The following is a 26,686-nucleotide window of genomic DNA, read 5'->3' on the forward strand; positions in this document are numbered from 1 at the left end:
CCATATTTTAGGAAAAATTCCAGACGACAGAACTGCATTAAGCAAAGGTGCAAGTGCAGTTCCAATTATGTCAGGGATTTGCTTAATGATCCAAACTGGACAGGGGTCACTGGGAGCACCAGATTTAATCCGATTCCGCAGTTTGATTGTGTCTAACCACTCCAAGGAGGTGAAGTGGTCGAGTGGCACCACAGATGGGCACATTCTATCGGCTTCCTTTATATTGGAATTGGTCTGATTCTTATTGATCAAACCAGTAAAAGAGGAAAATATGGTTTCTATTTTCAGTCTAAAAAATTCTGCAATTTTATTGCAGAATTCTGGGTTACCCTGTTTCCTAGGAGTGTTAGGACTCAATAATCTGGTAATAGTTTTAAAAAGTTCTTTTGAATTGAATTGGATGCCGCCTTACTTATTTGCAGAGAGAAATACTCTTTTTTAGCTTCTGAAAGTGATTGTTTATAGTTAGAAATGCAAGATGTATACTTTTCCTTGTCAGATTCTGCATAATGTTTACGCCATCTCCTTTCGGAGTGCTTACAGACTAATTTCTTGGCCCTAAGCTCTTCTGAATACCAGGGAGCAGTGGGAGAAGCGTGCTTAGGTATCCATTTATTTTGAAGAGCCGTTGCCTCCTCAACATTAAACTGGAGCTGATACATTGAATTTTTGAGAGAGTTTTGAAGACTCTTAACATCCAATGTGCCCCACGCTCTAGGTACGATGTCCTGAGTCTGTGTCAGGCCAGAAGAGTTAGCCAGAAAGCTGTTCAGTTCAAACTTGATTGAACAATGATCAGGCCACAAGATCGGGAGGACTGAGATGCCAGCTAAGTCTTTATTGCTGGAATATATACCATCCAGGGTAGGATCTTTTTCATGTGTAGGAGACGTCACCAGTTGTTAAGGCCTCCTACGCCCATGATTTGTTCCATCCTAGTCATGTCAAGATCACTAAAAATTTCAAGATGGAAGTTGAAGTCTCCCAACATCGAGAAGGACTCTAAACACAGCCTTTCTTCTAGCAGCGAACTCAGGGAGTCTAAGAATCCACTTTTAGAACCAGGTGGCCGGTATAATAATGTGCCTTTGAAGGATTTGTAGTCTGCAGAGTATATATTAAAAACACACGTCGGATTAGAGACTGGGACAAAAACTCATGATAAATAATAGCAAGCTCTCCCCCTTTTTTAGTGGCCGGTCAAGTGTATAGCAATGAAAACCTGGAGGTGTTGCCTTAACCAGATCAGGGCCAGAAGTACTATCGGTCTATGCCTCAGTGACGAATGCCAGTTTTACATTGTTATCCTCCAGTAAGAGGGCACATTCCAGGCTTTGCTTTACTAATGATCTAGCATTAAATAAAATGCATTTCAAAGGAGCCCCGTTGACATGATCCATCGTATTTTTCAGTGTAGTGTTCCGGCAAAATAACCGGGTAAGGTGTCCGACAGCAGGGACACAAAGAGCCCTTAGTGTTGTCATTAATATTATCTATGGACAACCTGGGACAATGAGGAAGCCTTTCTCCAGGGTTCAATTTAAACAATTCCTTACTTGTATAGTGCAAGATATTAGGGGAAAAACAGCCAGGGGGACGGGCCCTGCACCCAGCCAGAGCGCGGACGGGCGCTGTCGGGCTTGCCTTTAGCGCGACTTCGGTGCGCTAGCAGCAAGTGTGTGCTGCGCGCAAGCGTCAGCATGCGTGCTATATAGGCCAGCATGAGGAAACCGCTAGACCGCTAACTGGTCCGGAAGTTGAAGTCCCCAACTGTGCCCAAGAACGGGGATCGGGAGTGCAAAGTGCCAAAATGAAAACAATTTAGAAATGCCCCCACAGTGAACACAATTCCCACCGTTTAAAGTTCCCACAAATGAAAGCAGTTAAAATAAATTCAGCAGGAGAAACGTTCAGGTTGTATTCCCTAATGTCCTTCTCTATCTGAACCCCAGTTTGATTTACTCGGCCCCGACTTGGCCTGTTCTTTGCAGCTGCTGAGGGCCACCAGAAAAAACCTCTGCTCTAAGCAGGCCACTTATCATCTCATCAAAGCAGCTTGTCTAAGCCTGTTATGGCTGACCAACCAGGAACAGCTGCTAGAAGGCTGGGTTTTGGCGAGTTATGAAAAATTCCACAGAGGCAAGTTATTGGATTTATCACTGCCAATCATGTAAGTCCTTGAGTGATATTTGTAACCCCTTCCTAGCAATATTTATACCTAAATAACAGATTCCAGCGTTAGCCTATGGAGCTAATAATCTACAATGCTTATAGTTACATGGCACAGCACGCTTGGGGCACCCAAGGGAGACTTGGTGGAGACTTATATGTAAAAATAAGGTAGATTACCACTTTGAAAGTACCTTTAATTCCACAGTCAAATTTCCATATAATTTACTTTTTAAAGACAGTCCAAGAAGCAGGGCTGCCTTTAAAAATGACAGCAGGCAACACAGTGGTGTACACTCCCAAGCAGGAAATCTACTGGGCCTCTAAATCCGTCTGCCCTATTATATACTAGCGAATTATAGGTAGTTTGAATCCCTCATGCCATATAATATACGAGGGACTTAAAGGGGTCTTTCACTGCCAATTGTAATTATACCTAATTACCATATACCTTTTACATAAGAGCACTTGCCCTGGGCCTGGTTAGCATAGGCCAGGGAACAGTTGGAGTCAGTTACCACTAGTATCCCTCAAATCATGGGGGTGAACAGGACAAAAAGAATGACTTTCTCACAAGTATGATTTGTGCCCAGTCTTTCCTGATCTTAATCAGCACCCTGGGTAAGAGCAGAAAAGTGTACAGGAGTCCCGATCCCCAATGCAGACGGAAGGAATCTTCTAGGGAGGTCTGCCTTGAAATCTCAAATGAGAAAAAGTTTGGACACTGGGTGTTGCCTGCGGTGGTAACTAGATTGAAGCTGGGGGAAGATGCCCTGTTCCACTGCCATTTGGGATCAGCTAGGCACTGGCGGCTGAGTTTGTCCGCCCTGATGTTTAAAGATCCTGCCAGGTGTTGGGCGATGATGGAGATGCCCTGAGCGGTCAGCCACTTCAAAAGCCGCTGAGCCTCTTCGCACAAGACCCACAATCCCACACCACCTTGTTTGTCGCAAAACAACATGGTGGCTGTGCTCTGAGCACTTGTACTCGGTTACCCTTTGATGGTCGCGAGTAACCTCTTCAGTGCCAAGTTAATCACTTGCAAATACAGCAAGATGATTTGGAGGCCAGCACCCAACAGAGAAAAGAGATCTTCTCTCCTGGATGAGCTCCTGAACCCAGCAACGACACATCCTTCACAATCATTAGCGCTCGGTAGGGCAGAGTGAGGGGTCTGCCACTGATCCAGTTGTGGTCAAGCAGAACCCACTGCAGATCTCATGCAGTCTCATTCTACAACTTGATATAGTCCGAGAGGTTGCCTTGGTGTTGAGCCCACTGGGACTTCAGATCTGTTATGCCTGACATTTATGGCAGGTTTATCCCCAGACTGTTTGCTTTTTGACCTTGTGTTTTTGACCCATTTTTCATTGGCTTTAAGACTCTGCGCACTTCACTATTGCCAATCGTTGCTAAAGTACACCTGCTCTCCGTGTAAATTGTGTTCGATTGGTGTATCCATGATTGGAATCAGGGCCGGACTGGGGACGCAAACCGACCCTGGCAATTGAGTTGGGCCGGCCGCTGGTGGGGGGGCTGTGGGGGTGTGAATGGAAAACACTGCAGTTGATTTTGTTACAAGGGACCAGTATTACAGCTATGCTGTAAACTGGCCCCCAGTAACAAAAACGGCTCCCCAGGGGTCCAAAACCAGCCCCCACCCAAGCAGCCCACCGGGGAAACATCCGGTCTCCTCTACGGCCAATACGGCCCTGATTGGCATATTTACAAGTAAGTCCCTAGTATTGTGCACAGGTGGGGCCAGAGCCTGTAAATCAAATGCTATTAGTGGGCCTGCAGCAGTGATTGGGCCACCCACACAAGTAGTCTTTCACATGTGTCTCAGACCTGCCACTGCAGTGTCTGCTCGCACAGTTTTTAACTACCATGTTGACCTGGCAAATGTAGCCACTTGCCAGGCCCTTACCTTCCCTTTTCCTACATGTGAGGCACTCCTAAGGGAGGCCCAAGGTACCTGCGTGAGCAGGGTGCAGTGTGTGTGTGTATGTGAAAGGTAGGACATGTTGTGGTAAGTTTTACTTGTCCTGATAGTCAAATAATGTGCAATTCGTCTTTCACTATTGAAAGGCTATCTCTTCCAAAGGCTACCATTGGAGATGCCTTGTAACATCTTACAAGTGCCACTTTCAATTGGGAACAGCTAGAGATTTGGAGTTTAGGCTCCCTGAGCTCAGAATGTAATAAAATATGTTTTAGGAAAGATGGTGTCTAAAATGTGTGTGGGAAAATGCCACTTTTAGAAAGTGGGTCTTTTCTTGCTTAACCATCCTAATGTTTCTCTGCCTGCTTGTAGATTCACTATTTGTGTTTAGGCTGACGGGCTGCTTGTGCATTCAACTCAGAAGCCCATACAAAGGGAGCAGAGGTGTGCCCTGCATATGCTGATGGGCCATCCAGGGCTAGAGTGGTGGGAAGACTTGTCACCGGCACCTGAATAGGCAGTGGCTGCTGTGACTAATGCTGTCTCCACCTCCTGTAGTGTAGCAGGACCAGGTAGGACAGAACTGGTTTTTACTGAGCAAGAGAATACTGCCAAAGACGTCAAAGAGAAACGTTGTATAAATATTGGGGCCTTTCCCCCATAACTTCAGAACAATCGTGGACTAAGGACCCTGCCAAGAAGAAGAGCTGGATCATCTGCCAGGAGGAATACTGCCCCTTTGCTGTTTGTTGCTTTTGGGTTGGTCTGCAGTTGCTGCTTCTGTCTTAGGTAGTGAAAGGACTGGGCTGGACTTTCTTGAATCCTGCTGCTTAATTTTCTCTAAAGGCTTGAAGAAGACCTTGCTTCATGATGGAAGTCTCAGGCACATGATTTCACCATCCTCTGGGTACCTGCATCTGAAACTGCATCTTACAGCTGCCAAAGAGGAAAAATCAACCCAACGCCGACAACCACACTGCTGCCGGTTTGGTGACCTGTTGGCACCATAACAAGCAGCACCACACTTCGCACAGCAAACCTGGTCTCTCCGATGCTATCCAATGCCGTAACCGAGCCCCTGCACGCACCGTGACCTGTGGGCTCCGCATGCCGCACAGCCTCGCTTCACATTGCCACCCTGGTTTTGCCGCTACTGCTGCTCCAAGCTGACATCGATGCCGCTGGCTGCACCGTGGCCATCGTCAACACATCGCCAACTGACACCGCTGCCTGTGCCGTGATCTGTGGGCACCGCACACCGCACTGCCTTACTTCGCACCGCAGCCTAGGGTCTACCGACGTCAGCGGTTCAGCAATCACAACATCAAAAACTTGCACTGCGACCTGTCAGCACCACAAGGAGCACGGCTCCACCTCGGACTGCAGCCGTAGTCTGCACAGCGACCTGAGGCAATCGCATGAAGCACTGCAGTCCTGATGCCTGCTGACACCAGCGCTGCTGACTTCACCTTCACAGAGTTCGATCTGTAACACGTATGACTTCAAGGGCCCGACCACTCCTGCACCGACCCCCGGAACTGACATCTGCTGGCGACACCGCCTCTTCAGAACACATTGCAAGGTCCACGATGCCCTGCATTTTCAAGGTACTGTTGGCTGGTCTTCCTGACACAGTATCTTGCCCGTGACCTTGTTGTTGGCCTGTACGGTTGGATTTGTTTGCTCACGACGCCGTGATACCACCGGATGGAGCTATCGACTTCAAGGAACTGTCTTCCCAGTTTATTATTGCAAAAATACATAAATTTACTACAGTATGTTGGATTTTTATCATTTTGGTCTTGTTTTACACAAATAAATACTGGCTATTTTTCTAAAACAGTTGTGGAGTCCTTTTGTAGTGTTTTCAATGTATTACAGTGTGTTATGTGGAAATGCTTTACACATTGCCTCTGGGATAAGCCTGACTCCTCGTGCCAAGGTACCAAGGGGGTGAGCAGGGATTATTTTAGAAGTGTGATCCCCTTACCCTGCCTAGAAGGAAGGGTTTCTACTTGAACAAATCGTGCATGTGCCACCTGCTGTGAACCAACAGCAGCATGCAGGGAGCCAAGAAGGCCAGAAGTCTCAAAGCTGCTCTCATTGAGACCCAGGTCAAGGATTCAAACATTGGAATCAAAGCCTGAATATCATGGGCTCTTTGAGGTGGAGGGATAGCTTGAAAAAGCACTGTATGCAGGAAGGGGAGTTGCTGTGAAAGGAGGTGTGACTAGGAACATTGATGGAGAAACCCAACAATGTTAACAGGTTGGCCATCGTCTGATTGTGGTGTACGAATGTTTGAGGTAAGCTCGTCTTCAGTAGACAGCCGAGGTATGAGAATATTTGAATTCCCAACCTTCGCTGGTGGGTTTCAACCACCATCACTTTTGTGAACACCCAATGTGCATTGGTAAGGTAAAAGGGGAGCAAGATGAATCGAAAGTGCTCTTGGCCTACCTGAGACCGCATGTAACACATGTGGGATTGAAGGACAAGGATGTAAAAATAGGCATTCTGCAAATTTAGCGCCATCATCTAGTCTTTCGCGTCCATGGCAGACAGAAAGTGGGCCAGGGTAAGCACTCTGAACTTGTCCTTCCAGAGGAAGAGGGCTTCAGAGGGTGGAGATCTAGGGTTAGGCACAGGCCTCTGCCCTTTTTAGACACCTGAAAATAATGGGAATAATAGGCATTTCCAGTCTCTGATGCCGCATTCTCTCTATTGCTCCCTTGGCCAAAAGAGCTTGAGCTGCTTTGCAGAGTATAGACAAGTGGTCCTTTTGAAGGTGTTGCAGTGCAGTATAGAAAGGATAAAGAGTAGCCGCGCTCTACGGTCAGAAGCACCAATTTGTCTGATGGGATGCTTCTCCATGCGGGGGGATGGAGGGTGGCCTGACCTCCTACCAGGTGATTGTGTGTGTGTTACAGTTGCAGTTGCGGGGAGGGGTTGTGGTCTGGGTAAATTGTTGCCCCTGTTAGCCTGAAAGTTGTTGACTGGTTCCCCGGCCTCGCCCTTGAAAGGACCAGGGGGCCTGTTATTGCTAAGGCCCATGAAGTTCCTGCCTCTGCAGATATCACCTACTGAAGCCTTGAAAGAGGCGCTGTTGTTGAAGGAGCTGGCTGTGGCTTTGCTTTCTTTGAATTTCTCTAGGGCTGAATCAGCCTTCACCCCAAACGGTTTTGAGCCATAGAACAAAGAGATACCAAAGAGAAGCCAGTGGGAAGAACCCAGGCATGGCCATTCTGGTGCTGACTTCCCTACCCAGGCAGACAGTTGTGTCCAAGACAGAATATGTTTTTCAGCACCTTGGCCATTAAGGATCAGGCATTGTAGGGTGTATCTGACATCCTTGCGGACATCCACTGCTACTCTATCCCACAAGGTGTGAGAATCCTGTCCTAGGAGGCACAAAGTTTGACAGATCGCAGGGCAAGACTTGCACAGTAAAAAAAGTGTTTCACAAATTTCTCCATGCATTTGGATTTCCTTTTATGTGGAGTTGTAGAGAAAGAGTTAGGGTTCTGGCAGCTAGAGGATGCCTAATACAACAAGCTCTCTGGATGTGGGGTGTTGCATGCAGAAGTCTGGCAGTGGGGGCTGGCATGGATGCGGGTAGCGGGGGAAGCATGGGGGATAGGAGGCACGCACGTCACAATTAAAAAAAAAAAAGACACTTACCTTCCCACATCTCTGCTCCTGCTCTCGTCGACTGCTGGAACAGGAAGCACCCAGCACACAGGCTCCCCTGACCGATCATAATATTGCAATGCAGCATTGTGATTGGTCCGAGTGCAATGACAATGCTCAGCCAAGGGGCTGGAGGGGTGGGCATGTTCTCCATGAAGGCTGTAATGCAGCCTGCATGGAAAACGGGGAAAGTGTGCATAATTGGTTTGGGCAGCCTGAGAGGGCCGGCCAAACAGTCATTGCGCACTTAGGAGGGTTGCATTACTCCTCCCCTGCTCTTCAGCCCCGACCCCTCATGCAAGCTGCCGCCGCAGGTTGACAAAATAAAATGATAATAACATTGTAATTATCATTTTATTTTTTCCTTTTTTTCTGCTTGAAGGCAGTAGGGACACGCTCCTCTGCCTTAGCAGAGAAGCCGCCACTGAAGTCTGGGTCCCCTGGAGCTGGACTGTGTCATTTTGCCACTTGTCTGTTCTCTGATGGGCAAGATCCTGGTTTCTCTCATGTGCCCACCAGCACATCTACCAAGGCTTAATTGAAGGAAAGCAGAGGTTCCTGAGTATATGCTGCTGGTAGGTTAAGAACCTCTACGAGCACATTGAGCCTTACTACTTGCTTGGGTAGGTTAAGGTTGGGAACTTTCTAATGACTGTCGCAAATGAGATGGATTCTTCAGTGGCCCCAGGTTACACGAATTTAAGGCTACATCAGAGGAGGTAACTATCCCACTGGTATCTTGTAGGTCTTCATACACATTTGCTTCATAATAAAACATCTCTTCTTCAGAATCCTGATCATAAAACTGCTGATCCACATCCGAAAAGGTGAAATAGCATGGTGGCGATTAAGCTTCCATATCTGACTGAAAGATTGGATCATGGTCCGATGTCAGAATGGAGGGTCTAGTCTGTGGCATCGATCTTGGTGTCAGATGTGGCATCATGCTTTCAGGCAGGTCTCATGTAGTCAGTGTTGGGTACAGATCCGATAATGAGCCTTCAACAGGCTGCCACCTAGAAATCTATGGACTCAGAGGCTCTCTAAACGGATCGGACGGGATACTAAAGATGATTGCTACTGCCTCCTTTAGACAGGTTATCTTGTCTGCTCTGCTGTGGCTGTCCGCTGAGGAGGAGCAAGGTTGAGTGGAAGCTCTTGAGAAGTTTGCACTGTAAAGGCCTCGAAGTACCCAGGGTGTTGTGCAACTCCAAATGATGGGAACACCGGGACATCATGTGTACACTTCTTATGATTTTTGTGTTTCTTTAACTTACCTGAACTCCACTGTAGGAATTGGCCTTTTTGGTTAAAGTTCCCTAAACTTTTTGCTTCCCCCCTAGACCATTTTCCTGACCTAGAGATGCCGATTTATATGCTTTGGGTACTTTGCCACTGCTGATCAGTGTCAAAGTACAGGAGTTCACTATGTAAAATGTAATGGTGATTGGTTGGCCATGATTGGTATGTTGCCTTACTAATGAAATCCCTAGTGATGTGCACAGTCTGTGCAAGGGATAGTAATGCAAGGTTGCGCAGAGAAGGGAACGCAGGCCTTCAGTGTAGGGCCTGTGGGTAGAATGCTAAGTTAGCATGTAGCCCTGACAAGTGCATCCACTTGTCAGTCCTGACTTTCCATTTTACATACACATGGGGCACACCTGTGGTAGGTACTGGGTAATCCCTGGGCAGGGTGCAGTGTAGGTAAAAGGCAGAACATCAACTGAGATGTGTGTTATGTTCTGACAGTGAAAAACTCTTTATTTCGTTTTTCACTGCTGAAAGGCCATTCTGCCCATAGGACAGAATGGGGAGGCTGGATGTTGCGTTTGTTAGCCTAGTTTCCTATCAGTTTATAATGGAGAGGGGAAGTTTGGTATGTATGGACTCACAGTGTCATAATGTATCTTTCTGTGAAGGTGGTTTTGTCACTGTGTGTTCATAAACCACTCTTTTAGAAAGCGGCTGAGTTTTGTGCTCTGAGCATTTCTGTATGTCTCTGAAATGTGGATTGTCTGTCTGGAACTGAAAGGTGAGAGGAGCTGGGAGAGGTCTTGACCCAGGGAGGGGTTGAGATGGCACCAGGCTGTCCTGAATCTGGAGAGCAGGGGGAGGAGAAGCCCAGGAGGTGAAAAGGCATGGGCTGGTGCTATAAACCAATAGACCCACCTCATGCTGAGTGATTAAGGATCCAGATCCCCAGTATCAAAGGGAGAGAGGTGACACTGGGAGGGAGACACCCAGCACTGATTTAGGGAGGGGTCAGGGACCCCTGAGCACATACCAACATCAAAGTCATTAAGGGGTATAACTATGAGAGCTGAAGCCCCTTAACGTTGGAAATGAAACAGATATGAATTGAGACTCAAAAGGCTTGGACCCATTCTGTGGTCAAGAGGAACCTCTGCAAAAGAAGGAGCAACTGAAGAGACTGCTGTGGATAGACCAATCCTTACTTCGTGATCTGGGGCTGGTCTGCAGTTTGCTGTTCTAACTAAGGAAGAGGCTGTTTGGACTGTGCTTGGAGGCGCTGGGTCCCCCTGCTTGAAGAAGACTGCGCTTTGTGCTGTGTCTTGAAACCCCAAGGGCCCGAGGTGAGCTGGCTCCCTGTTTTGGAAACACAGGAATATAAAAGTTTCCAGAGAAGACTCTCAGATACGCCGTGGGTGCGTGTGCTCTGTCTAGCCAAAGACCTTTGCTAGTTCTGCCCTGTGATCTTGGGCACCTGGAGGTCCAAGTGGAACTAGGATGAGCATTGTGTGTGTCGTGGTGGAGCCAGGATGTTGGTGAAGAGTGTCTGGTCCTCGTGTGCACCAAAGGAAGAAACGAGACTCGGACGCACAGTGTGTGTGTTGTGATGCTTCCCGGGTGTTGGTGAAGAGCGCCGGGGGCCTCGTAGGCACCAAAAGAAGAAGTCAGTCTCCAACGTGCAAGAGTATGTGTCGTGGTACAGCCAGGGCGTTAGTGAAGAGCGCCTGGACATCGCGTGCACCGGGAGAAGAATTGAGACTCGAACACGCAAGAGTGTGTGTCGTGGTGCAGCCAGGGGGTTGGTGAAGAGCGCCTGGACATCATGTGCACCAGGAGAGGAGAAGAGGCTCGAACGTGCAGGGTGCTTGTTGAGGTGCAAGCGGAGCGTTGGTGAAGAGCGCCGGATCGTCGTGAGCACCAGAGAAGAGGCGAGTCTCAGATGCGCGGTGTGCATGTCGAAGTGCAACCAGAGGTGCTGGTGAGAAGTTCCGGCGTTGGGTGTGCAACGAATTGAAGTAAAGTCTCCACAGTGCTGAGGGCGGCTCTTGGTGAGGACTGAGACCACCGGACTGAGGGCCAAGTCATTGGGGCCCCAGGAGTCGATCAGCAGTGGCCAGGACCAGCAGCCACGGTAGAGCTGAGCTGCCGGCCCGAGTCTGCCGCAACTTGTGACGGAGTTCTGAATCAAGGCCCAAGTCGCAGACGTCGGGGAGGAGAGTGGGATCGCACCCCTGCTCCCCAGGTAACGTGAATCAACACCTGGGGTGGGGTGCGGGCCGGAGGGACACTCTCTTGGCCTCCCGCTTCAGTCAGCTGCGCAAGCTATTGCTTCGGCTCGGATCCCGGCCCGTGCTGACCTAAGACGGGGCAGTACTGGGGCCGGAGTGGGAAGCAGTACTTTTTGTGTCATCATTTGATCCATAACGGGGGCACTGTTAACGGAGAAGGTAAAACTGTTGTATTATACTTTGCATTATTGCTGCGAACAAACTGTTGTATGACGCCTGACCTCATTTGTGCCTGACAAACTTTATGCTTGGTGCGCTACGAGCTGGGTTATTTCACCATTGCATATTACCTAATTGTAACGTGGCGCATTGCATTATTTCTTCAGTGTACAGTATCTGAGTATAACGTGACACAGTGTATTATTTATTTATTGCACAGGATTGTAGCGTGACGCATTGATTTGTTTCTACCTAGTACATGGCATGCTGGTGGTGATACGCATTGCATTATTCCTTCAATTGCAAGTACATGACTGTGGCGCTACGTATGGCATTGTTTCTCTGTTGCACAGTATAAGAGAATATCGTTACGCATTGCAGTATTGTTTACTTTTGCAATGTGTGTGATTCTAGCAATATGACTTGCCTAACCTTTTGGGAAACGGTTAGAAGTGAGCTTAACTGTTGGTTAGAAGTGGTGGTTGGGATCAGAACATACCAACCCACCGGAAAGAATACTACCCATTCTTATATGTTGATTTTGTATCATTTGGTCATATCGTATAATTGCTTATATAAAGATTATACTAATTTTGATCAACACTCGTGTGGAGTCTATTTGTGATGACATCATCGGGTTACTGTGAGCGTGGTTGCACATACTGAACACTAGTGCCTTGGAAATAAGTCTGGCTGCTCGTGCCAAGCTACTAAGGGGGTGAGGGGTGAGCAGGGCTTTCTCAGATGGTGTCCTTTTTTTTTTGTTTTTTTTTTGCAGTTTTATATAGCGCGAACTAGAACCAAACCGAATCAGTTATCAGAGCGCTTTACATAGCACCAGTTACGTTACATGAGGACACATTTTTTTTTTCTTTTTCATTTTAGGCACGGGGAGATTAAGTGATTTGCCCAGAATCACAGGGGGGTTTTGGCGTCGTTACCGAGACTCGAACCCAGATCCCCAGGTCCGAGGTCGAGCGCCTTAGCCGTTAGGCCAACCCCTCTTCCCTAACTTACTTACAGTCCTTACTTAGCCTAGGGTTGAAGTGAGGGGTGGGGGACGCACGCCTCCAGCATTTGGTTGCGGTGGTAAGCAACAGGGACCTCCAATTCCAACATCCACGATCTTGATATATAGCGATCTTAGGTTCAGCTGCAGGAGAGGGAGCCCGACTATGCCTTTGCCTGGGTTTGAGACTGCTTTTGTGACTTCCTTTAGAGCTCGGCAACAGCGAGTTTGTCAGCATAGTTGAGAATTACCTTTTCCCATCACAAACAATACTTTGTAGTGCCCATGGTACTGAGGCACCACAGGCAGACTTTGTGTATGTCTCTCATAGACATTTGTCATTCACAATCAAAACTGGGCTTGAATGCTGTAGTTTTAGGGCCCATAATTGCACCCTAAAATAGTTTAGTGGCACAAACAAGTTTTTCTGCAGGAAATTTCTGTTAGGAGACAGGACTGCTAGCTCCAGCTCCACATCGAAGAGCATGGAAAGTAGGCCTGGGTGGTAAATTCTGTTCCCTCACGGAATTTGCGGAATTTGGGTAATTTCACGTTCTGCGGAGAACGCGGAATTGCCAGAAATTCCGCAATCCGTGGAATTTTTTGCTTGTTCGTGCGTTTCAAAATGCGTGTTTGTAAGATATTTCTCCCCAAGCACGCAAACAGTGTTCGCCAACAGGAAAAAAGCATTGCAAACGGGCAGAACAAGCAATGCCGCATGTTCGCTGAACTTTTGCGTGCTCGCTGAGATTTTGTACCGTTTTGCGGAGCTTTGCGTGAGTACACAAATTCCACCCACCCCATAATTGTAAAGAAAGGAACTGACATCAGCATGTAGCGGTTGCAGTCTTATAATGGATCCAGGTCCCAATTGAAGAGCATGGAAAGAAAGGAACTGACATCAGCAATTAGAGGTCACGGTCTTATAATGGCCTGGACCGGCAGCGTAGTTGCATGACTCACCTGTAGATGTGCAAGGGAATTGCTTTGAAGTTTCCAGATCCAGCCTGGGGTAAATTCACAAGGTGAGAAATCTGCATTGAGAAGTCTTTATCAGAGGCGTGCAGTCATTGAACAGATGACACACATGAATACAATATGAGGTTTGGTGGCTCAGCGAACTAATACATCCACTCCAGGAGTCAGTGTATGTCAATATGGTAATAGTTTCAATCCCCGCGGCTCAATTTAGCCTTGCCTCTATTTTTGAGGGCCACGAGGTGGCTAAAAATAAACATCTATTAGACAGCATTTATAACCCCCTCAGCGTTAACTTCCACTTCATAAATATAGATGTTGTGTCACGTTGAAGGAAAGAGAGGTGAAATCCATAAAAACAAAATACAATTATGAATGCATGATTGCACTATTTATTTTCATCTTACTTGCGTAAGTAGTTTCTCTTTTTCCTCTGTCTCTTCTGGATTGAGAGTTCCAGCTTCATCAATCTTTTTCTGCTCCTCCTTTTGCACCTGAACTGAATTTGGCAGGTCAATATTCCTGGGAACCTGGGTAAAAAAGAACAAACCAGAATAAAAAAAGAGCACTTACAAAAAGCACAAGGACCATCATATGCTCAATCAACAGTGCTAAAATGGATTGAAAATAACAACCCATAAAAAAATATTTTTTTCAAAGTCCTGTACTTCAGTGTTAGATTTGGGGGTCTCTGGTTGGCACAGGTATGCACTTGTGACAAACAGGGACCCTCTACTCTAGTCAGGGCAAGGGAATCACCCCTTAAGAATAACCCCTGCTCACCCTCTAGGTTGCGTGGCGCGAGCAGTCAAGGCTAATCTCCAGAGCGCTAAGTTAGTTAAGCATTTATGATCCTACACAGCAAAAATACTGACCCCCCACAAATGGACATCAGGCGGTAGTTTGTATAAAAATACTGGTACTTTATGTAAAAATAGTAGATTTGCAGGATTATCACAAGACCATAAATAACATTGGGTTTAGGATGCACACAATACTTTTCTTTAAATTGGAACAGGAGTTTTCTGTCAAAAGTGTCTTTGGATCATGAATCAGGTTTTATTTAAAATGCCCACAATACTTTCTTTTAGATTGGACTGCTCTTGTAAATAGTTTTTTGCGCAGTTCTGCCTCACGGGGGATCTCTACTTATAGACAGGCAGGAGGCTTGTTAGAAATGAAAACTGACCCTCTGGTCCCCTGCGGGCCCCTGGGGGAGTGATGCACAAATGTACCATGTTTCTTTGAGAAAGGATGCAGGGAGAGAGAAGACGTCCCTCGGCGGGGCCTTCCTTGGAGATCCGGCAGTAGGGAGGCGCCGCAGTGTGGGGCGTCTAGGCGGGACCTCGAGGGGGCGCAGAGGAGGGACCGGGGCGCAGGCGATCCTTCGTGGCGCTCAGGTGCTCCCAAAGTAGAAAGGCGGCACGAAGCAGCCTGTGCGGTTTCAAATGCACAGGGCGGCTCTCAATTCGGCACAGGTACGCCCTGTACTGGTGGCAAAGGAAGAGCTGGCGGGCACTCAGGCGGCAGGTGCACCGTATCTTCTCAGGGGACGCTGCAGGCTGGTGCGAGGCGTACTGCCGAAGGAACCAGGCGGTACGTCTCGTAAGGTTGAGGAGCAAAGGCTGGTGCAGTTATGAACGCTTTTAGCGTACGAGACGTACTTCGAGGGACGCTTGCAGGCTGGTGCGATTGTGTACGCTTTAGCGTATGCGACATACGGTAGGCACAGAGCAATCTGATACGCTTCAGGCGTATGGGGCGTACCTTCGTGTCCCGAAGCGGCGGACCGCACGTTTGTGTCAAGTACGAGCCGTACTTGTAATCCTTAGATGCGGGCGGCTTCAGGGGCTAGAGAGTGCGGGCCGTACTTTGCAGTGTACGAGCTGGCTGGCCCGGGGCGGCGTGAAGGCAGTGGCAATGCGCTCGAGGGGGAGCGGGCCCACACGGAGTCAGGCGGCACAGCACAGGCTTGTTAAAGGGCAGGTCCTCGAGGCGCATTCAGCAATGGCTCCAGCGGCGGGGACACAGGCAATTCGGCAACTCTTCAGTGAAGGCGGGGGAAGAGCCCAATGTTCCTGGGGCTCAGGTCAGGGGGCCAGCTCACTTCCAGACCCTTGGAGATGAGCTTGGAATCACAAGTCTTGTAGCAAATAAGTCAAAACAAAGTCTTTCAGCAGAGTTTCTTCCTCTCCTTGGGCAGCAAGGTTCCCACTGTTGGTCAGTCCCCCAGGATAGGGACAGTCTTCCTCCTTCAGCTTCCTTGGTTCCTTCTCCTCAGGCACAGGGTCGTCTTGGTTCACAAGCAGGACCTAATTTGTTAGGAGCAGGGCTCCTCTTCTTATACCCAGTTTCTTTTGTCTTCTCAGGCCAGGGGGGCCTTTGCATAGTTCCATTCAGCTCTGGAGCACTTTGTTGTGCAGCCCCTGGCTTCTTCTTTCAGTATGTGGGGCAAGGAGAGCAGACGCTCCGCAGGAGGTGGAGCCGGCATTGTGAGGACAGGTTCAGTCAGGAGCACTCTGTTGACAGTCCTCCCTCTTCCTGGGCCAGGTTTTGGGCAGAGTCATCAGTCGCTCCCCAGGGGGCGGAGCCAGCATTGTGGTGGCAGAGCACAGCCCTATTCAGAGTCAAGGGGCACTCCCACCACCCACTCTGGTGTAATTCCCTCATTCACCACCTGTCATCCCCAGCCCTCTCAATCACAAAACCCAGACAGCAGATACACATCTTGGAAGAGGTGGGCTGAAATGGTGAGGCAAGCGAATGCTAACTTTCTAAAAGTAGCATTTGCAAACACAGCATATTAAAATGAACTTTACTAAAAGAAGTATTTTATTATTCTGAGTTCAGGCATACTAAACTTGAACTTCTACCATGTTCCCTGAGCCTGCTGGGATTATAGGGTGTAATAATTCCAGCAGACCATTCTGGCCTATGAGAACAGGTAGCCTTACAATAGTGAAAAACGAAAATGGCTGTAATTAAATATTAGGACATGCCACACACATCAGGGCTTGTCCTACCTTATGCTTATGCTTACAATGCACCCTGCCTAGGGCCTACCATAGGGGCGACTCACATGAAGTAAAGGGAAGGTTTAGGGGCTGGCAAGTGTTTGCACTTGCCCAGCCAGCATGACAGTACCAGACTGCACGTAGGTTCTGCAATGGCAGACCTTAGACACATTTTAAAAGGCTGCTTCTGTGGGTGGCGCAACCAGCGCTGCAGGCCTACTAGCAGTATTGGTATTTGCAAGCCCTGGCACTCCTGGTGCACTTTACTGGGGACTTAGGTTCAGTGGCAAAATGACCCAGGTCACCACACTTGTAACATTGGATGGGCAATCTTTGAACAGGATTACCTGTCGGGCCCCGGTCTGTCTCTGGGGTGGGGGAGGCTGAGAACCTTTCCCTTGGTTCCCTTGGGGATTACTTTGGGGGCCTTTTTGGAACCCTCTTTGTTTACCCCTGTCCCCCAACTCTTCTGCTGGGGACCCTGCCCACCCTTAGCTGAGTCTCCCACGTAACCCTTGTGGACCCTGGTGCTGAGCCAGCGGTCTGCCTCCTCAGCAAGCTTCCTAGGGTTGGACAGCTTGCTATTAATTAGGTGCTGGCGTAACTCAGGAAAACAATTACTAGACACGTGTTCCCATGCCATTTAATCAAGAAGCCCTTGAAAATCATTCACTTTGCTACCCTTCACCCAACCATCCAGTGCTCTGCAGAAAAAGGTTACATACTCCACATACATACCCCCAGGAATCTTAGTACAACCCCTGAACGTCTGTCTATACATTTTAGAAATTAACCCAAACCTGGTCATTAAGGCATCTTTCATGTGGGAATAAGAATTGCACACTTCAGAGAGTAGATCTAGCAGAGTGTCCCACCCCTCAGTAAGGAACCGCCCCCACAACCCCGCTCCCCAATCTCTCTCAGGGACCCGGTGGGAGGACATAGCTACCTCATAGGCCCTGAACCACTGCCCTATGTCATCCCCCTTAAAGTATTCCTTTATCACATCTTTAGGCATGTACACCCTTGACTCCACCTGCACCGGCATTGTGCTGCCACCAGAGGGAGTTGTTTCCAAACTTTTCGCTTTCAGCTCCAACTCCTTCATTTCACTTCATGTTCCAACAGGATTTTTCTCTCTTCTATTGTCAATCTTTGTGGCTCCATCTGTCCATTAAGTTTGGCCATCTCCACTTCATGGGCTCTGGCTGCTGCCCTGTCTGCCAGCTTCTCTGGCGACAGGACTCCGCTAACATCATGGATGTGGTCTGGGGGTACAATTTCCCCTCCATTCTCTGGTGCTCTTGACTCAATCCAGGCCCTCAGCGCCTTTTGGTATGGAGCCTTGTTTCTAGATCCAGTGTTGGGAACTCCACATTTTTCACAGAAGCCCTTCAGCTGTGGTACTGTGTATTTTTCTAGTCTCGCTTCTTCCCACTCTACTTCTTCTATTTCACTTCCACCAGAGGCTATGGATGCTGCCTTCCCTACAGACTTTGAGCCGGGCATAATTCAACAAAAATGGAGATCTCTTAGCAAAAAAAAAAAAGAAATCAACAGTATGTGGCTATGTTATAGGTCTGCTCTCACTATGTGGTGATCAATAATTGACTGTACTTAAACCATAAATGCAAATTCGAAAATCCCCACCGCTGCCAACAATGTTAGATTTAGGGGTCTCTGGTTGGCACAGGTATGCACTTGTGACAAACAGGGACCCTTTCCTCTAGTCAGGGCAAGGGAATCACCCCTTAAGAATAACCCCTGCTCACCCTCTAGGTTGCGTGGCGCGAGCAATCAAGGCTAATCTCCAGAGCGCTAAGTTAGTTAAGCATTTATGATCATACACAGCAAAAATACTGACCCCTACAAATGAACACAAGGCTGTAGTTTGTATAAAAATACTGGTACTTTATGTAAAAATAGTAGATTTGCAGGATTATCACAAGACCATAAATAACATTGGGTTTAGGATGCACACAATACTTTTCTTTAAATTGGAACAGGTGCTTTCTGTCAAAAGTGTCTTTGGATCATGAATCACGTCTTATTTAAAATGCCCACAATACTTTCTTTTAGATTGGACTGCTCTTGTAAATAGCTTTTTGCGCAGTTCTGCCTCACGGGGGCTCTCTACTTATAGACAGGCAGGAGGCTTGTTAGAAATGAAAACGGACCCTCTGGTCCCCTGCGGGCCCCCGGGGCGTGATGCACATATGTTCCTTGTTTCTTGGAGAAAGGATGCAGGGAGAGAGAAGACGTCCCTCGGCGGGGCCTTCCATGGAGATCCGGCAGTAGGGAGGCGCTGTGGTGCGGGGCGTCTAGGCGGGACCTCGAGGGGGCGCAGCGGAGGGTCCGGGGCGCAGGCGATCCTTCGTGGCGCTCAGGTGCTCCCAAAGTAGAAAGGCAGCACGGAGCGGCCTGTGCGGTTTCAAATGCACAGGGCGGCTCTCAATGCGGGACAGGTACGCCCCCTACTGGGGGGCAAAGGGAGGGCTGGCGGGCACTCAGGCAGCAGGCGCGCCGTATCTTCTCAGGGGACGCTGCAGACTGGTGCGAGGCGTACTGCCGAAGGAACCAGGCGGTACGCCTCGTAAGGTTGAGGAGCAAAGGCTGGTGCAGTTATGTACGCTTTTAGCATACGAGACGTACTTCGAGGGACGCTTGCAGGCTGGTGCGATATGTACGCTTCTAGCATATGCGGCGTACGGTAGGCACAGAGCAGTCTGATACGCTTCAGGTGTATGGGGCGTACCTTCGTGTCCTGAAGCGGCGGACGGCACGTTCGTGTCAAGTCCAAGCCGTACTTGTAATCCTTAGGTGCGGGTCGGCTTCGGGGGCTGGAGAGTGCGGGCCGTACTTGGCAGGGTAGGAGCTGGCTGGCCGGGGGCGGCGTGAAGGCAGTGGCAATGCGGCTCGAGGGGGGAAAAAGGATAGCACAGTGCGAGGCGGCCCAATCAGGCTACGGTGCGGACTCTGGCTCGAGGAGGAGCGGGGCCACACGGAGTCAGGCGACACAGCACGGGCTTCTTAAAGGGCAGGTCCTTGAGGGGCATGCAGCGACGGCTCCAGCGGCGGGGACACAGGCAATTCGGCAACTCTTCAGTGAAGGCGGGGGAAGAGCCCAATGGTCCTGGGGCTCAGGTCAGGGGGCTAGCTCACTTTCAGGCCCTTGGAGATGAGCCTGGAATCACAAGTCTTGTAGCAAATAAGTCAAAACAAAGTCTTTCAGCAGAGTTTCTTCCTCTCCTTGGGCAGCAAGGTTCCCACTGTTGGTCAGTCCCCCAGGATAGGGACAGTCTTCTTCCTTCAGCTTCCTTGGTTCCTTCTCCTCGGGCAGAGGGTCGTCTTGGTTAACAAGCAGGATCTCTTCTTATACCCAGTTTCTTTTGTCTTCTCAAGCCAGGGGGGCCTTTGCATAGTTCCATTCAGCTCTGGAGCACTTTGTTGTGCAGCCCCTGGCTTCTTCTTTCAGTGTGTGGGGCACGGACAGCAGACGCTCCGCAGGAGGTGGAGCCAGCATTGTGATGGCAGGGTCAGTCAGGAGCACTCTGTTGACAGTCCTCCCTCTTCCTGGGCCAGGTGTTGGGCAGAGTCATCAGTCGCTCTCCAGGGGGCGGAGCCAGCATTGTGGTGGCAGAGCATAGCCCTATTCAGAGTCAAGGGGCACTCCCACCACCCACTCTGGTGTAATCCCCTCATTCACCACCTGTCATCCCCAGCCCTGTCACTCACAAACCCCAGACAGCAGATACACATCTTGGCAGAGGCGGGCTGAAATGGTTAGGCAAGGCATACTAAACTTGACCTTCTACCATGTTCCCTGAGCCTGCTGGGATTATAGGGTGTAATAATTCCAGCAATCCATTCTAGCCTTACAATAGTGAAAAACGAAAATGGCTGTAATTCACTATTAGGACATGCCACACACATCAGGGCTTGTCCTACCTTATGCTTACAATGCACCCTGCCCTACGGCCTGCCATAGGGGTGACTCACATGAAGAAAAGGGAAGGTTTAGGGGCTGGCAAGTGTGTGCACTTGCCCAGCCAGCATGACAGTACCAGACTGCACGCAGGTTCTGCAATGGCAGACCTTAGACACATTTTAAAAGGCTGCTTCTGTGGGTGGCCCAACCAGCGCTGCAGGCCCACTAGCAGTATTGGTATTTACAAGCCCTGGCACTCCTGGTGCACTTTACTGGGGACTGACAGTAATTCCAATGAGCCAATCATGGAAATCAATTACAGGTACAGTTTACATTGGGAGCACTTGCACTGCGGCACGGATTAGCCGTGGCCCAGTGCCCTGAACAGCGAACACCAGCAAAACATCGGTGGCAAATCAGCAAAAAGTGGAAGGGAGACTCACACCAAGGAGTCAGGTCTAACATTCAGCAATTTGTTTAAAAATCAAACCAGCTAATTAGGAAATAAAGGACAAACTGTGATTGATTAGGCAGACAAACTGTTTTTTCAAACGGTGTTAAATTACAATGATGATTAGATCAAAGGGAGAGAGAGGACTAGGTAAGCTAGGCCAGATCCCCTGGGTTATATGTACAAATATCAAAAAGGACTAGCTAGGTTAGTAGAATATAGAAGACTCTATAGGTACGTCGAGAAGCAACATAAAGTGGGGAAAAGCATTGTTTTCCTCATAAAGCCCTCACCCACCGACCTAGTCGGTGGCATGCTTCATCATCGGGCCCACCACAGTGGCACCGAATGTGCCCCGGGTGTGCTTCAACGCCAGGAGACTGCGGAGCTGGTATGTTGCTGAGTGTGCGGTGAAAAGGGGTGAGACAGTGTAAATTAAAAGCTATGCAAGAGGTCCCAGCACCCGAGGGTAGATTATCTTTAATGAACTGGGCCTTTGCTAGCAGATAAAAAGGCAAGGAGACGCGGTGGAGTGCTGATTATGACCTCCAGCGTCTAGTGCGGTCTACATGTTTCAGCCAGTGCCTTGTTGAATTTAAGCTGGCTTTCCTCAGGACCATTTAATATGTGCAGGGTGCAAAATAAACTTAATTTAAGTGAGGGTGGTAATTTGGCTATGTGTCGCGCTCGTTAAGGCGCTATAACTGTTTTGAGGGGATTCCCTCAAGCTTGACTACATTTAACACATAGGACAAAGACGAGACGTACAGGGTAGAGTCATGTCAATATAGTAAAATTCACTACAATGAGCCGGCTTATAAGGTGGTGTGCGGCCTATAAACGGCTATTGTGGACTCATGGCACGTGCATGAGACTGGTGATGATTTTATCAAAAACCGGTAGTGTTTAGGTGGTGGGCTAAAAGAGCGTATTTACAAGGTGAGGTACAGGTAAGTATGGTACTAGGTCCTCACTCTGTTTTTCCTTGTAAAAAGCTTCATGGGTCGCTTGGCATAGAAAGAGACCCTGTTGGCAGAAAGGTAGATTCAACAAGTGTCCGACCTGTGGGAGGAAAAAAGGTGGCTTACCCTGTTTGTAGTTGTAGCGATTCAATATTACTCACGAGATTTTCGGTCTGGTTCCTCCTTGGACCTATTCGTCCTTCCGCGGCGCCCGTTATGAGGGAAGTAGAGCTTGCCGCCTCTATTTTATACTGCCCGGTGGAGTGGTTTCACCTGTGTATAATAGAGATAGAGGGAGGGGAGACACGCTAACAGCCTAGTCATTGCGGGCTGAGCGCGCGGGTGCCGGTGAGTAGTGCGTGGTCTTGCGCATGCGCTGAGAGGTGGTTGCAGGTTCTGGTGCACGTGCCGGTTCAATGCGCATGCGTGTATTGAGGGATTAGCGCTGTAGTGTTGCGCATGCGTATAGACGTCAAATGAAGCCCTACAGAGGACTCGGGTATGGGCATTACTTGCGCGAAAGGGTTGCCAGTGTAACGTGGACACGAGGTGGTAATCAACCTGCACATTGCATTAAAAGCAGGTGGAATGTGTGTATGTACTGGCATTGGGGGAAGAGAGCCCATCAGATAGAGGAGGAGCATGGGTGGACATGCTCATGCAGGGGATGCCCTGACATTGGTATCGCAAGGTTGTGGATTCTAGCGCACATAATGTAGGGATTTAAACAGCTAAGGAATTCCATGGTATGGCATCATTAAGGCCATGGGTATGTGTGGACAAACGGTATATCCAACGTTGTTCTTTTTGAAGAAGGATTTTTTCATTGATTGAATTGTCAAATTTCTCAATGACTGTCCAAGAGAAGTCATTGGGGGTATGGTTGTGAGTGAGGAAGTGGTCTGTAAGTTTGCTGATATTTTTGCCACATCTTATAGTGCTCCTATGTTCAGTCATACGTGTCCTTACTTTCCTGGTTGTCATGCCAATGTATCTGAGGCCGCACCGGCAGGTTATAAGGTACACCAAGTTGGATGAGTTACAGTTGGTTAACTGTCGTTGCGTCCACACTTTGCCTGGTTCTAGGTCCAGAGTTTTTGAAGGGGACGTAAGGTGGCACACACTGCAGTTGTTGCAGGGGTGGTGGCCTGTGACTTTTGGAAGTCCCCAGATGTTGACTAAGGTATTGTCGTTGGTATTTACCTTCGGCAGGGGTCTGGTTTTGACTAGTTGGTCTTTCAGATTGGTGGCCCTTCTGTATGCGAAGCGCGGTTTTTCCCAATTCCTGGTGCCAGAATTGATGATCTTCCAGTTGCGTCGTATGATGTTGGCTACCTGGTTGGATGCTGTGTTGTAGGTTGTCACACACGTCAGTGTGGGTTCTTCCTGCTGTTTTTCATAGGTTTCCAAGAGTGCTTCTCTGTTCTGGTTCCTGGCTCTTTTGCAGGTTTTATTTATTATCCTAGACGGATAGCCGTGTTCTTTTAGTTTGTCTGTAAGGTCGTTGGCCTGTGACTTGTAGTCCTGGATGCTGCTGCAGTTACGTCTGATGCGTAAAAATTGCCCGTAGGGTAAATTCTCCCTTAGGTCTCGGGGGTGGAAGCTGTCAAATCTGAGTAGGGAGTTCCTTGCTGTGGGTTTGTAGAAGGTGCTCGTTACGAGGCCTCCATTCTGTGGTTTTATGTTTAGGTCAAGGAACGCCAGTTCAGTTGCACTGCTGGTGCTGGTGAAACGTAAAAAGGGATCTTGAGTGTTGATCCAGGTCATGAAGGTGTCCAGTAGTGCTTGATTGCCTTCCCATATCAGTAGCACGTCGTCGATGTAGCGACGCCACATTTTGATATTGGCCAGGAAGGGGTTGGATGGTTGTTGTATGTAGATGTTTTCAAAGTGTGCTACGTACAATCCAGCCACACTGGGAGCAAAGACACTACCCATGGAAGTACCATTGGTCTGAAGGTAGTAGGTGCCTTCGTATTCAAAATAGTTCTCTTTGAGAGCCAAGGTGGCGCAGTCCATGATGAAACTGCGGGGGGTATTGTATTCCCAGGGGCTCGCCATGAGGACATCATGTAGTACCTTTAGTGTTGCGTCCTGTGGCAGGCTGGTATAAAGGCTCTCAATGTCTAATCCTACTAGTAATTCAGAACTGGGGTTGAACGTGATGTTTTGAATTACATTGAGGAGGTGTTTTGTGTCCTTAATGTAGGAAGGAGCTTTTTGAACCAAGGGATTGAGAAAAAAGTCACAATAGCGTGAGAGAGGTTCCAGTAGTGATTTAATGCCAGATACTATGGGTCTGCCCGGTGGTGGGGTGACACCTTTGTGTATTTTTGGAACTATATAGAAATACGGAGTTTTGGTATTTCTAGGGCATAAGTAATCAGCCTCTTGTTTCGAGATTAGTTCATTTTCTTTGGCATTTGTGACCAGGAGGTTGATGGTGTTCTGAAGTGGCTCAGTTGGGTCCTTGCTAAGGCGTTTGTAGTTCCTGGTGTCGCCAAGGAGTCTCTTACACTCCTGGTCATAGTCGCTTTTGTTCATTAGAACTATGCCGCCACCCTTGTCAGCGGGTTTTATTACAAGAGTGGGTACATTCTGTAAGCGTTGGATAGTGTTCCTGTCTTTGTTGGAGAGGTTGTTGAAAGTTTCTTTGTGTTGAAGTTGTTCCACTTCCGTGTACACAATAGCCGTTTATAGGCCACACACCACCTTATAAGCCGGCTCATTGTAGTGAATTTTACTATATTGACATGACTCTACCCTGTACGTCTCGTCTTTGTCCTATGTGTTAAATGTAGTCAAGCTTGAGGGAATCCCCTCAAAACAGTTATAGCGCCTTAGCGAGCGCGACACATAGCCAAATTACCACCCTCACTTAAATTAAGTTTATTTTGCACCCTGCACATATTAAATGGTCCTGAGGAAAGCCAGCTTAAATTCAACAAGGCACTGGCTGAAACATGTAGACCGCACTAGACGCTGGAGGTCATAATCAGCACTCCACCGCGTCTCCTTGCCTTTTTATCTGCTAGCAAAGGCCCAGTTCATTAAAGATAATCTACCCTCGGGTGCTGGGACCTCTTGCATAGCTTTTAATTTACACTGTCTCACCCCTTTTCACCGCACACTCAGCAACATACCAGCTCCGCAGTCTCCTGGCGTTGAAGCACACCCGGGGCACATTCGGTGCCACTGTGGTGGGCCCGATGATGAAGCATGCCACCGACTAGGTCGGTGGGTGAGGGCTTTATGAGGAAAACAATGCTTTTCCCCACTTTATGTTGCTTCTCGACGTACCTATAGAGTCTTCTATATTCTACTAACCTAGCTAGTCCTTTTTGATATTTGTACAAATTACAATGATGACCACATTTATAGGGCAAACCTTCCTAGTGCAAAAAAACATGTGTCTTCTGGATTTTTGCACATTTATGGATAGCACTTAAATTCAACAATAATGAACAGGCATGTTTTTAGCATTTCAACTTTGCACTTTTGGTACCACATCAACACTGTTTAAAAGCTCAGTTTTACTATCACCTTAAAAATGTTTTTTTAAAGTGAGTACAAAAAGCATATGCAAGCAATCAGTATAGCTCATGGAATCAGTGCATCTACAGATGAGCATCAAAAAGATACTACAACAGTTTTCAGCATGCCACCATCCTCTATATAAGCTCTTAAATGTTTAAGTCTACTTACTATAACAAACAGTCCAGACTGGAAAGGATCTCAGGTAACACTATCTGGTAGTGACTCAAAATAGCCTCAGATTCCTTATCTTAGAATTATCCCCAGGCATCAGACTGGACCCATAATTGTTTAGCAGTGCCCTTGCACGCTGTTAGGTGGCATTGTTCGGCTCCACATCAGCGTGGTCATCCATGCCAGAAATGACCTCTGCGTTCTGCCGTCAGTTCATTTTTGCGACTTTCCACATCAGGAGTGTGGAGCCACAATGAAAATGAGCCACTAGTGTGTCAATTTGTATGGCCCTTTTCAAAGGGAAAAATCCTCATCCTTTAATCGGGTTGCAGAGCGGGGAGGATAGGAGGGTCGATACAGTATCAGCGGCTAGATAGTTTCTAGCAGATAAAGCCTTAGGAAAGGTAAGTAACTTGTTCATCTGATAGAGACTTCCAGCCGCAGATTCCTTACATTGGAATTGATACCCAGGCAATGCATTCCCTGAAGCAGGACGCAAACCCAAATCTAACCAGAATGTCCTACAGGACCGAACAGGCAAAATGTCCATTCCAACATACCTGACGGTCCAGGCAGTAGCACTTAGTAACAGTGTGTAAGGAGACTCACGCAGCAGCCTGGTAGATGTCCAGGACCGGAACTCCACAAGTTAATGCAGTGCTTGCAGTTTTGTTTCTTGTGCAGTGAGCGTAAAAGTCCTCAGTACTTCTTGGCCAATGCATAGCAGATCTTTAGGGCACACTATCGATCGGGAGAAGGTTAGTTTTTGCACAGCCTCACCTTTCTTGTCCCCGACATACCCTATGAAGAGTTGATCTTCCACCTGGAACAGTTTTATGCGGGCAAGGTAGAACAACAACACTCTGTTTGAGTCCCGACCGTGTAGTCTCTCCTCTCCTCTCTTTTAAAAGGATGAGTTGGGGCAAAGAAAGTAGGCAGGGTAATGGTTTGGCCTGTGTGAAAAGAAGTAACCACTTTTGAAAGGAAGGAGGCACAGGTACAGAGAACCAGTTTGTCAGGGTAGAAGGTCATATGGTGGATGCAGTGAGAGAGCCTTTATGGCCATTAGAAAAGCAGTCTTGACGGTCAATAACCTAAAACAGCAGTTTTGCCATGGCTCAAAAGGCTAGCACATAA

General features: G+C 48.3%; 1 protein-coding gene across 4 annotated transcripts in view; it reads right to left on the reverse strand.

The window, feature by feature from the left end:
* SMARCA1 (SNF2 related chromatin remodeling ATPase 1) overlaps window positions 1-26,686 on the reverse strand; it is a 2,556,005-nt gene that overhangs the window by 492,432 nt on the left and 2,036,887 nt on the right. For all 4 annotated transcript variants that reach the window (XM_078688758.1, XM_078688761.1, XM_078688757.1 and 1 more), the window contains one exon: window positions 13,894-14,016. In XM_078688758.1, coding sequence (XP_078544884.1) covers window positions 13,894-14,016 — 123 coding nt within the window. The remainder of the gene's footprint in view (window positions 1-13,893; window positions 14,017-26,686) is intronic.

The sequence above is a fragment of the Lissotriton helveticus genome, chromosome 4_1 (assembly GCF_964261635.1).
Source record: "Lissotriton helveticus chromosome 4_1, aLisHel1.1, whole genome shotgun sequence".
Lineage (NCBI taxonomy): Eukaryota > Metazoa > Chordata > Amphibia > Caudata > Salamandridae > Lissotriton > Lissotriton helveticus.